General features: G+C 39.1%; 1 protein-coding gene across 1 annotated transcript in view; it reads left to right on the forward strand.

Moving 5' to 3' along the window:
- Positions 1–4,450: 4,450 nt before the first annotated feature.
- The window catches only part of Syn (synapsin), a 111,385-nt gene continuing 102,178 nt past the window's right edge, over positions 4,451–13,657 (forward strand). The window contains exons 1-5 of the mRNA XM_034968897.2: positions 4,451–4,584; positions 7,746–7,861; positions 8,295–8,507; positions 10,253–10,413; positions 13,209–13,294. Coding sequence (XP_034824788.2) covers positions 4,451–4,584; positions 7,746–7,861; positions 8,295–8,507; positions 10,253–10,413; positions 13,209–13,294 — 710 coding nt within the window. The remainder of the gene's footprint in view (positions 4,585–7,745; positions 7,862–8,294; positions 8,508–10,252; positions 10,414–13,208; positions 13,295–13,657) is intronic.

Below are 13,657 nucleotides of genomic sequence, written 5' to 3' on the forward strand. Positions count from 1 at the left end.
CCGTGAAGCTGAAGCCATACAATAATGCGTGCACTTTTTAGGGTTCCGTACCCCAAAAGGAAAAAAGGCACAATTATAGGATCACTTTGTTGTCCGTCTGTCTGTCGTGAATGTCAAGAAAACCCATAAAGAACTTCCCGTTGACCTAGAATCATAAAATTTGGCAGGTAGGTAGGTCTTATAGTACCTACAAGTAAAGGAAAAAATTAGGAAACCGTGAATTTGTGGTTACATCACAAAAAAATAAAAATGTGTTCATGAACTAATAATAATTAATTAATATTTTAAATTTTTAAAGTATGATTAACTATATACAAAGTGGGGTATGAAATGAAAGGGCACCTGTACCCTTACCTGTACATTCTAATTCTAAAACAGATTTCTTATTTTTTATTTTAATGCAATTTTTATTATGTTTTATTTATCGTGCAAAATGAAAAAAAATACCGTTCCTCCTCGACATCTCCGAAGTTTATCTACCAGTAGAAAAAACTGAAATAATTATGATGAATAGAAATTTATGTATATTTTACAAAGAAAGACCTCTATAAACAAAGTTAGTTTTGCGGTTCGTTAACAAAAGTGATTCTTACCGTTTTACTTCTTCTGTAGTACGGAATCCTCGGTGCACGAGTCCAACTTGCACTTGGCCGGTTTTTAGTGTTCCGTAGCCGAATGGCAAAAAACGGAACCCTTATCCAACGTGAACATGACGTGGTTAGCACTGTTCTTTTTCAACTACTTAGATTAATTTCCGAAGGCAAATCAAGACTGTACTGACTTTTACAACTTTTCTGCATGTAAAAATCTAAACGTGTCTTCGGCACTTTCATTCTTTGAATAGATTGAGGCCAAGAGTCAACTTGAAAACTGAAGCGAATAGGAATGCCTAAGGAGTAGCATTTTGTCACTTGAGTGCTGATTTTTTTTGTACCAGCTGTTCATTTATAAAGCTTATGAGCAAAAGTAGCTATCATTGTTTTAGTTCAAAGGATTCCTACGTACCTACGAGCAACTAAAAGCATGGATCAACGGCAGTCTACAAATACTTAATTATATTTTATGGATCTGCTATAATTAGCCTAAAATATCCGTCCAAACTAGGTTTGCTTATGGTTCATAGCATAGTCCTCGCCACTACAGCATGCATTTATGAATTATGTAATTAGGTTTTAGTGAAGTGTAGGCGATGCCTAGTGGTTAAGACGTCAGTCTTCTCGATCCCGGGAATGTACTTACCTATCTCAACTTTTTGAATTTATTTGCGTTTAAAGCAATTGCTATAACGGTGAAGGAAAACATCGTGAGGAAGCCTGCATGTCTGCGAGTTCTCCATAATGTTATCAAAAGGTCTGTAAAGTCTGTTAATCCTCGCTTGGCCAGTGTGATAGCAGCCTAAACGCTTCTCATTCATTCTGTGACGAAATTCATGCTTAGTACCAAGTGAGCCGGCGATTATGAAATAGGTTATGGAATAGGTTTCTTCTTGTCAACTGCCGAAGCATATTCTGGAGATAATGACTCCTAATAGATTGCAAAGAAATGAAAACAAGGAGATATAATTTAAAGGGGTTGTGTGAATAATAATTAAATGTGACCATGTTCAGGAAACGCGACGAACGATGCGACTTGGTGACGCGCGTTTTTGGCTGTGAGCCATAATTACACCTCCCACAATCAGTTTAAAGCTGGATTGATGGTACCAGTTCACTCGGGCATTCGTGCGCCCGATGCGGTTACAAATTGGGTGCCGTTTGCTTACAAATATATATTAAATCTATCATATTTTTATGTCTTTAGTTACCACAAAATAAATTACCGCTTGCCGTTGTTTTTGTTTTGTTTTTATGTGATCAGTGATTTCTATCATGCTTTATGCTCATTGATTTATGATTTTCTTATTCATACTGTATTTTTTAGATCTTTCTATATCCTATATTTCCGCTTTAAAAAAATTGCGATAGACCTTGCTGTCAGACCAACAATAATTGCACCTTTGTCATGGACACTTTTCTGATAATATTAGGTAGGTATATGATAGCCGTTCTTTTAGGTACTGGCATGCAATGTAGGCCCGTAGGGTCTCAGGCGTTATTCATTGTCTTTTTAAAAAGGGTGGTTGAAATAAAAGTTTTAGGACCACATAAATCTGACGCATGATGAGCGCTAAGATCTGGTCTCAGGTTTGATTTTCGGCAGGGGCGATTTGGGATTTATAATTTCTAAATTGTCTCTGGTCTGGCTTGGTGGAAGGTTTCGGCCGTCGCTCTTTACCACCCTACCAGCAAAGTCTTGCCGCCAAGTGATTTAACTTCCGGTACGATTCCCTGTAGAAACCTTTAAGGAGTATGGATTTAATGAAAACTGCCATACCCCTTCCAAGTTAGCCCGCTTCTGTCTCAGACTGCATCATCAGTCATCACTTACCAGAGATCTTTGATAGAGAGAGGTGAGATTGCTGTCAAGGGCTAACTTGTAAAAGTAAAGTAAAGTAAAATATTCTTTATTGTACCTAATCGATTAAAAAAAATGTCACCTAATCTAACTCTAGAACGACGGTGGATAAAACCCCGGGAATGGAAGTCAGTGAGCAAAAAGGTAGTTAAACTGTGTGCGGTCGTAACAAACCGTCGCCGAACGGCCCGGGACATTGGCTATGGGCCAAAGCTATGCCCGGGGCATAAAGTTTATTGCATAAAGTATTAGACAAATCATCGGAAGAGATCTGAAAATGTGTCAAATCAAATTTAAATAATTCGGAGTCTGTTCAATGGTAATCAAGTTAACAAGGGTTTGAAATGAAGATCTTACTGAAAAAAACCAATGAAATAGGTTAAAGTCCTAATTTTAAATTATTCAGTCTGATTTGAAATATAAGATGATAGTATAATGTAGTAAGTAGGTACCTACTAATTAATATTATCTATCAGTCATGGCGATTACGGTGCAATGATAATGTCCATCGTATCATCACTTTACCATAATTGGCCAGCTGGTAATAAGTTTGTTCATAATATTAAGTATCTCAATTTTGTTTCATTTGTGGGTTGGATCGTCGTCTTTTCAGGAAATCATCCAATTATGTAATACAATGTACTTAGTTCCAATTAGGGTACTTTAATGTGTTTTATGAATTACTAGCTTATGCTCGCGACTTTGTCCGCGTGGACTACACAAATTTCAAACCCCTATTTCACCCCCTTAGGGGTTGAATTTTCCAAAATCCTTTCTTAGCGGACGCCTACGTCATAATAGCTATCTGCATGCCAAATTTCAGCCCGATCCGTCCAGTAGTTTGAGCTGTGCGTTGATAGATCAGTCAGTCAGTCAGTCAGTTAGTCAGTCAGTCAGTTAGTCACCTTTTCCTTTTATATATTTAGATATTTATATTATGATTTATATTATCCATACTAATATTATAAATGCGAAAGTGTGTCTGTCTGTCTGTCTGTCTGCTAGCTTTTGACGGCCCAACCGTTCAACCGATTTTGATGAAATTTGGTACAGAGTTAGCTTACATCCCGGGGAAGGACATAGGCTACTTTTTAAAGAGTTCCCACGGGATTTTAAAAACGTAAATCCACGCGGACTATGGCCACGCCACACCTGCGTATCATCAACGCGGGATGCGGGACGCATCCATACGTGCACACCCGTACGCGACTGTTGTATTGTAGTATGTGAATAGCTTTATAAAACTGTCCAGAGAGTAATTTTTAAGAGTGGTTTTGGAACAAGTCCCGATGACAAAAACAATAGTTGAATAAATGTTATGTATGTATTGTTGCAGACCTCCGTCCTCCTTCCCTCGGCCACGGTTCGCTCTGTGTTCTTAAATTCACTTGAGAGTGAATATTTTAAAGTAAGTTCCAAGTCCATTATTATAGGTAGCTATTTTACGACTTCGTAAAAAAAGATATGAAAGGTACTTTAAAGGCGAATGCACATTGACAGCAAATCGTAGCGACAATCTATATGGCGTCAAGCTATATACATGGCATATTAATAACTATTACGACCGCACTCAGAGTCGCTTAATCGTTACTTAAGGCATGAATTAGTAGTATGGATAAGCCATTAAGCGACTCTGAGTACGGCTGATAGACTCCTAAATAATTTTAATTACATACGTGTCAAAAATCAATTGGCAGGATTGGTATCCAGAATATTGACTTCTTTTTCCTTAACGTTAAGCACAAATTTTTACCGAGACAAACGAGTTTTTAGTTCGGGAAACCGATAGACGTTGGGGGTCCTTGCATCGGAAAGTGCGGCGTTATGAAAGACGGGTAGGTAGACGGACAACATCAGACGAAGCGCATGGAGCCGCTGGATTGCGCAAGCCGCAAGACCGTGGCGTGTGGAAGTCCCTACAAGAGATCTATGTTCAGTAGCAGCAGTCTATCGGTTGATGATGCTGATGATGATGATGATGATGATGTTTTGTGTTATGTTAGGGGCGGTCAAAATAGATCGTTCGGGGTGCCCTGGGATCTGTGGCCCACAGGCCGCGACCACATCAACCCTGTCTTTCTCAAGCTTCCGGAGTTCATTCACTTCCAATGTCAATTACCTGAAAAGAAGGTAAGTTTTATGCAGCTAAACAAGTGTTATATTCTGAGAGTCGTAGCTCGACAACGTATAATTGACACCACTGCAGTCTACTAAGCAGTCACACCTGTCGTCGACAAAGTGCCGCTCGGTTGTAAGCATACGTAGAGATAGAGAAGCTTCTACGAAGGTGACTGACACTTACGTAAATCTTAATAATATGTGTAAAACTAGCTTATGCTCGCGACTTCGTCCGCGTGGGCTACAAAATTTCAAAACCCTATTTCACCCCCTTAGGAGTTAAATTTTCAAAAATCCTTTCTTAGCGGATGCCGACGTCATAATAGCTATCTGCATGCCAAATTTCAGCCCGATCCGTCCAGTAGTTTGAGCTGTGCGTTGATAGATCAGTCAGTCAGTCAGTCAGTCATTCAGTCAGTCAGTCACCTTTTCCTTTTATATATATAGATTATGCTCTCGAGCTACGACTCTTTAAACCATTTGCACGTCTTGTAAGCAGACAGGAGTTTGTGTGAAATGAATTTTACATTTTCTTTTTTTTCTTGCATTTGTACTTAAGTGTTTTACAGTCAGTAGGATAAGTTTCCTTTTATCATTATCTCAGTTTAATTTATCTACTTATTAGCATAAATACTTAGTATAACATTACTATTAAGTGAGTATTACATTATATTCAGTATTTTAACCAATTTTATTAGTATGGTTTTCTGTATTTTCTTCTCAATTGACGGCTTTTAACAGACGCTGTTTGATATTTTCAAATTCATGTCAAAATAAATACCACCAACTAACAAACAAGCTGTGTAAAGTTTTTCAATACTAATAAAATTTTGTTTTAGTAAGAACATATATTATAATATTTCTTTCTGAGTTCGATCATAATTGCGCTATTTAATAGAATAATTTTGATGAGATAATTATAAGTTTATAATTATTTTGTTTTTAAATTAAATATTAAGACGCTCGTATTGACCCGCTCGCGCTGGGCGCACTTTTGACTACTATTGCCTGAGTGTCTATTGTCTAGGCTCTCTAGCAGCCATAGCGTCTAAGAAGTTCAAGTTTTTCTACGGCAGCTATAAAATGCTTATAATTCTTCTATTTGGACGCCCGAGCCGCTACCGTGCATCTCGATGGAAGCTGCTAAAAAACAGACGCTCAGCTGTTGAAACTAAGCACTCAGGCGAAAGTAGCCATTTACCTACTGTTAGCTAACGACACAGCAAACCGCCAAAAGCTTAACAATGCTTTCCCCATCCGCACTAAATCCTACTTCCCAACTTATGACTATCAAGGAGTTAGCTTTATGATGGGATCCACGTGATATAAAGCTGAAGTTTGACTCCTTGTTAGTTCAAAGGCTTGGATAGACAAAATCTGTAACGGCAACTGCGCGGCATAGTTAAGTCGTATTGAACGTGTAATAGGTAGGTACAATTTGTAATACGAGGGGTATGGGCGTAAGATCCAGTAATTGTGTGAAATGTGAACACCTTTATACTGTAAAGTTCAAGGAGACGTGTTGGATACTATTTCATCACTGTGTCTATCCAAGCCCAATTGGGTACTTCAATTTGTAGTGCCTGGGTACACGATGATGAACCAAACTCTATGGAGAACAAACATTCGTGTGGTGTGTTCATTATGTTGTTCTACAACGGACTTTTGTGACGATCGACGTTTTTGTTCGTGTCGCCATTTGGTGCTCTCTTCTGGGACGCAACTTTAGGCAACAATTTACAAAACACTCCATAAAAATTTTTGGTCTCCAACGATTTTTGTCAGTCACAGTATAAGCCTTAACCTATCACGTCCTCAAGCGGCATACCGTGTAGCACTCATCAGCTGTCAACTTTACATTAAAGCCCTGATCGACGATATTTTGCCAAAACAAAAATAAAATGCAGTTCCATCATCCGTGCATGGCGCTTATTTCCTCGTCTCTGTTGTCATTCCATGTGCTTACAAGTTAAAACAGGTAAGTAATGAAACAAAAGATAGATAGTATACTTTTATTACCAGAAATGTTATAGTCTATAGTATTTTACTGAAAGTGTGAAGTAATTTTGAGACCGTAGGTAAATAAAATTTAGTTAAAGTTTTTCAGATAAGTAAATAATGTAGTGCACGTTTGAGCGAAATGGTGCCATGGAGCGTATCCACTTTGCCTTCCTAATGAATTGTGCTGCACATGACATTTTAAACTAGGACGTGAAAACTTGCTTTGAGTTTGTTATAGGTGAAAAAATAAAAATTAAACTGTGCCTAGATCTTTGAAAGACTAGATTTATATCTCGATACAACTCATTACTTCATACAGACTTCAAAGTGGAGTCTTCAATAAACCTATTGAACTACTATTAAACACGCTTATACAATTTACTTAGTTTTAGTCCCAGTTCTTTGGAGGCTTCAATTAAGATTTTATTGAAACCCATTTAGATTACGGCACTTTCAAAGCAGCTTTATAAATAAAGAGTTCCATTGATATAGTAAATAATAGAGTCGTTCAGGCAGTGAAATTGTTAAAGGCAGTTGAAGAAAATCTAATACCGGATCCACACTTCACGACTCGACACGAGGCTACTCGAGTGCGAGAGTATGCGGAGCCCTCACTTTGCCCCCTGTATGCTCCACTCAGTATCGGTTTTTGTCCAGATGCGTGGTGTTTGTGTGTGTGATCGGCAAACAACTTTAGAAAATGCGCATAGTCGACTTTTAGGTCTCTTTGGCAAATCAAAAAGAGAGCGAGAGTATTTGTACCACGCGAGAGCAACCAACTGGTTGATCAGTCGCTCCTTGTTTCGCATATTACACAGACTCGACGCCGATTCAACTCATAATAAAGCATGGACATGTGAGCTTTATATCATGTTCATTACGGTGAAATCGTTAATATTTCATTCAAACACTTTACACATACACGTACATAGTCGAGTCGGAGTGGAGTCAGCGTTAAGTCTGGGAAGTGTACGAAGATCTTTACGGCATTTGCTGAAGTTGTTTGCCTTAACCTTCGGTCGCCACGGCTTGAGATAAAGCCTCCGTGAGACGTGCTCCTAAGAGTGTGGATCTGGCATAAGAGGGCAATGGGTAGCTACATTGTGTGTGTCGGTTCTTCCCCCCATCCCGTCCCGGCGGCTGTGGCGTAGCTCAGCGGAGGCGTTGCGCAGATTCAGCTCGGGTGACCTGCAGTCCGAGTGCGATGAGGGCGAGGTGGACCCTTACACCGGCCAGCCGGCGACCACCAGCCAACCCAAGCCGCAGAATCAGAGGCCGACCTCCCAGGGTAAGAACAGTTTTTTATATGTGACTAGCAACCGCCTGTGGCTTCGCAGTTGAAGGAATTACAAATACTTTGGCATTATTCCTTGTCTATATTATAAAGGGAGCTTCCGTGCAATATAGGTCAAATAATTTAGGCTAGTATGGATACAGATACCAAATTTTCTATTACCTTATTAAGAGACTAGCTGATCGGCCCTGGCTTCGCTGGAATTATGGAAACCGATGAGGGTGTGGAATTTCTACTCTAAACATCCTAAAATATGTAATTCTTTCTGGAATTAACACAAAATCTTTTGTACTGAATGCGTATTGCGTACATACAAGGCTATACGTCTATAGGTCAGTTAGTCGGTCAGTCAGAACAAATTTTTTTACGTCTGTGTGGGTAGAACTGATGAGACTTCGCCTCTTTTAATGAAGTCCCTGGTTTATAGTTACGGGAGGCAGTATCGGCAGCGCGTCCACATCGTCGGTCCCGCCGGCACCCAGCGCAAGCAGTGGAGTGGGGAGCGACTTGTCGTTGAACCTTCGTGGTGGCTCCCGAGGAACGTCGGCGCCCTCTTCACCGGCCAAGTCGCGGGAATCGCTGCTGCAACGCGTGCAGTCGCTTACAGGCGCCGCTCGGGACCAGGGAGCTAATTTATTAGGTAGGTACTTATAGTACGCGATAGTTCGAGATGGCATTGGGGTGATGACACACACCCGCACAGCCCCCGCGCTCACCCAGTGCGGGGTAGCGCGCGTGACATGCGGGTGTGTGGGGCGTCCCCCCACTTCGTACCCAGATAGCAATCTTGACCTGTCGCGTTCTATAACTGTTAACATTTTTAGGGTTCCGTACCTCAAGGGAAAGAGGAACCCTTATGAGATCACTTGGTGTACGAAAAATGCCCGAAATTCAGTTCGAATGTGTCGTATGGAGTAGGTATGGACTAATGTTAAGGCGAGCGCCATATTAGGGCGGAAAAAATGCCGAAGAGAATTTTAACGCGCGGAAAATGCTTGAAATTTTGTGCTAGATTTGTCCTTGGTCTTAGGCGTTCAAAAGTTTAATTACTTAAGTTCTGCTACTGATTCCATCTATAATCAAACTGTGAGTAATAGGTATCTACTGGCACGATAGGTTTAGGAATAACAATAACCGTTGGAATTCAGAAAGTAGTTTAGCCGTACGTTTGTTTCCCTTTTATAAATCTTTGCCAATGTTGAAGGAATAATGGATAAGCACGCGGTGTAGCACCCAAGGGTATTATAGACCCTACTTTGATACCCAGATTGTACATTTCAATTTATATAACCATACCTAATACGTTAGCTCTATAAAAGTTATTTTTTTCTAATAGAAATGGGATGTTATGGTTTCTCAGGTACTTAGGTTGAATTTCTGTTTACCTTATACTATTGTACGTTAGGTCTATAAAAGTATTTTGTTTTCTAATAGAAATGGGATATTATGGATTCTCAGATAGGTTGAATTTATGTTTGTATCTACCTAACTTTTATTTTTGCCACAAGTAGGTTGGTAGGTATAAGGTGTAGGAAAAGTAATCAATAAGCCCCTTTAGGCACCATGTGTGTCTAGATGCATTAGCTTTTCCCCACCCAATAACGCACAATTTTCTTCGGCCGTGATTAGTACCACCCTACCGGTAAAGCCGTGCCGCTAAGCGATTTAGCGTTCCGGTACGATGCCGTGTAGATACCAGTTACCAGAGGGGTATGGGTGTTAAAAAAACTGCCATTCCCCTTCCAAGTTAGCCCGCTTCCACCTTAGACTGCATCATCACTTACCTCCAGGTGAGATTGCAGTCAAGGGCTAACTTGTTTTGAATTAAAAAAAATGTAGGTATTGCGAGTTAAACCGTCGCGCGTCGGCGTAAATAAGATGTTCTTGACTTCATTTTAGATCCATTTCGTGAAGACTTGAGAGTCGAGACTTCAACTAAAAGGGTAATTTCGTATTTCAGAAAATGAAGCAATATTTCTGTAGAAAGGAAAGAAGAAAGGTTTTGTCACTTTAATGGCTTTTATTTTCACGGGTAGGTAGGTATAAAGCTAAATGGGTCTTTCCCGGTTTCCAGTTGAAGATACTCATTAAGTAGATAATATAAATGAGTGGAATCAAAATTAGAGACCTTTTAAGAACTGAATTTAAAGCATTTTTGTACATAGGTAGGTATTTTCGCCTATGGTTTTATTTGCTCATATTTAACTGTTATTTTATCGAACACATAATGTAGAATACGCGACAGGTTCAGATGGTAATGGGTAAGTGAACGCCCTTCCACGCCCGCACAACCCTCGCGCTAACCCAAAGCCCAACTGCAAAGTATTAATTTTAAAATACTGTCTTTGTTTCAAAAATTGCCTACTAAGTATTTGTATGAAATAGGAAGCGTCACATCAGTGGCATCGGTCGGACGGGGCTACAATCGAGACCGCTGCGTGACGCTGCTGGTGGTAGACGACCAGAACACCGACTGGTCCAAGTACTTCCGTAGTCGTCGACTGCCCGGCGAGTGGGACATCCGCGTTGAACAGGCCGAATTTAAGGTAAGAATATTATTGTAACCTCTTAAAGTTTCGCCTCTCAATCTGAAGGTTCTTGAAGGTTAATAAGGAAGCCATAATTTTTTCATCAGCATCTTAGTGTGTAAACCTTGTATGTTAGACCTTCCCTAATAACCACCACACCCAGCACTAAGCCATCATCACCCAACTACTTCCCACTACTCATTTTATATTGCCATCGTGCTGGGAAAACTTTTGCTAATAAGGAAGCCATAATTTTCTCATTATCAGTTTAACCTGAAGATTTTGTCTGTTAGACCTTCTCTAATAAGCGCTCTATATCCAGCGCTCAGTCTTCTTCACTCAACTGCTTACTGCGAGTCTGTCTATATTGCTGGCATTCTGATAAAACTTGTTCTAATTAAAAAGCCATAATTTTCTCATCATTAGTTTAGCCTGTAGCCTGCGTTTGCTATATGTTTCCTAATGAGTGCCATCAAACTCAGTTCTGATTCCTGAACCGTCTTTAATCTTTATTTTAATTGCGCGACTCTCTTCAAATTACTATCGTGCTGGAGAATGCCTGATTGTGTTTACTTGGGTATATACGGTCTCTACTCGGGGATTTTACGACTACAATAGCCGTCGTCACATGGCTACTTACTTATATACATACTTCCTGCCTTTTTAGTTTGCTTTGGGCAAGGTTCTCCTAATAATTTCTGCTACTATTGTAATAATTGTAAAGGTTATTGATTTATTTCTGTTCTCTTTTATTATGCTAGAATCTAATCCAATTTGTTGTATTTGATGTCCCGGAGATGTAGTTGCAAATGGTCGTTGCGTAATACTGCTGGTAACAGCGCATTTAAGCCACATTACTGTTAAAGTCTACGACGTAATCTGCTTATTCCAGCGCAGCGCTTGCATCACATCTAGGTAGTTCGGCATTAAACAATCGATACACGTTGATAACAACGCTGAATTTAGATGTAAATTGTAATCTGCATTAGATGCCTAATCTCGCAGTCAATTCTGAAAAGCAGAATTTTCTGTACTACAGAAAACAGAAGTTCATAATCTTGTTAAATAAATTTCTAATTAGAGCGTTACTTTTCTGAATATTGATTTGACACCGATTTATAAGCTATTTAGCTTTACAGCCCGTTCCACTTGTCGGCTGTCGGGCCCAGATTTTAATCGAACCAGATTTTAATCCTGTCTTAGAACATTTTGACACAAAATCGGTTTTTGACAAGTGTGAATAGCTTCGTATACTCAAAGTGTTCTGCCACTGGAATATCCGATAAAAATCCGGGCCCGACAGACGACAAGTGGGGACGGGCTGCTAATGATCTTTGCACCGTATTTGCACCCTAGCTATGTTTGTCTACATCTTTCTTTGGATAATAATAATAATATTATGTTAGTGTGTTTTGTTGCAATAAAGATTTTACTACCTACTTGTACTACTACTACTATAATTTTGTCAAATATATGTTTTATTAAATAACCCATGCATTTTATATACTTGGATTTTTGAGTATTAGTTCTCATACTTCATACTTCTGTCTGTTTTACGTATATTATATCTATTTATACGCATTAAAGTAAATTTGACTAGGTAATAAAAATCACGTCCCATTTTATTAATTCGCTGTCTGCTATAATGTTAAAACCATTCCAATCCGTTACTGTGTGCGATTTAATTAATAACCGTTAATGCAGTTTAGTTACCACAAATGAAAGCAAAATTTAATTTACTACCCCATTTGTGAATACAATTATGTTGCTGCTTATTGCTTGCTCGTGCAGTCAATTAATTATATTGATTATTATTCCATAACGATGTCCGTTTTCATTTTGATAGATAAAAATTCTTCGTGTTTGTGTAATAAACATTAGTTTTCAACTGGAGGAATACATTTGAGTACAACTAATGTTTGCTATATAGCAATTTAATTTCCATACAGTTTTAGGATATAAGTACCTACTTTGTAACCAGAACTAGCCAAAGGCATAGTAAGAAATTTTGTTTGAAAACAGCGCTGAAAGTTGACAGTGTGGTGATTTTTCTGCGTTGGCGGACTATGGTAAAATAGACTTGCCAGCTCGTCCGTGGAGGTAGATTTTACAGACTAATAGAAATAGTCCATTTTTGAGTATTGAAAGGTTGCCATGTTTTTTTTTTGGTAAAAGGTAAATCCATTCCATTCATGCTCATTTGTAGCAATGAATTCAGGAATTGCGTGATTGAGGTTCGAAAGGGAATTTGCTTAATTTCAGTTGACAGGGATTATCGGGTAGGTAAATTTGATCAAATAATTAGGCTCGGAACAAATGAAAACATGGCATAATTAAGTAAGTACAGTTTGTATTGAATTCTTTCCGAATCTCGCGACAAAATTTTTTTTGCAGCCTTGCATAACAAATAACTATTTCATACTATATAGCCCCTCATACAAATAGTCTTACATAACCCCTCATACGGCTACTTTGGATTGAAATTCTCGGGTTCGGATCGTATGCAGTGGGTAAAGAGCCTTATAGCCTAGGAGCCCCTGATGACCAGTGCTTTGATATTATTTAGATTTATCGGATAATTAATTCTAGTCTGTCGGGCATATAACTTTGACGATTTTTGGGAGTAATTTAATACACCTTTATTACCTGTTGCCTGCCAAAGCCACGATGGTCCAAACTTCATAGTCATTAATCGTTTCAACCTGTGTTAGGGCATGCGCAGAGAAACTTTCAGCTTTGATAAAATAAAGAAGGTCTGACAGTCACGGGCTCTTGTTCTATCAGAGCAGATTGTTTCACGGAAGTTTTTACAGGAGCTGTCGGTGACGGCGAGCGGCGAGGGCTCTAATGTGTCGATGTCGGTCTACCGCAGCGGAACTAAAGTTACCCGTTGCTTCAAGTAAGTTGGGGATAATGGATATTCATTATAATATTCTTCGTAGAAATCCGCCTGTCATCATTTGTTTGGAATTGAGGTCAAGGTTCACTGCGCTTTGACAGTTATGACAGAGGTTGTGAGGTTTGTAATCAAGTACGATTTATTGTGCTTATTATTCATTTTTGTTTTTCTTGAATAGCACTGTAGGTACAGTAACATAATATCTAGACAAAAATGGGAGTCTATTTTCATAGAAAAATGTACCTAGCTTGACTCACGCCTCTGCTTTAATTCTTCAAAGATAGGTATAGATGATGCCGATTTTTATCACGATGTTTTCTTTTACTTTAGGATGACTCAGTGAAATATGTAAAAAAAATATAT

The sequence above is a fragment of the Maniola hyperantus genome, chromosome 5, assembly GCF_902806685.2.
Source record: "Maniola hyperantus chromosome 5, iAphHyp1.2, whole genome shotgun sequence".
NCBI lineage: Eukaryota > Metazoa > Arthropoda > Insecta > Lepidoptera > Nymphalidae > Maniola > Maniola hyperantus.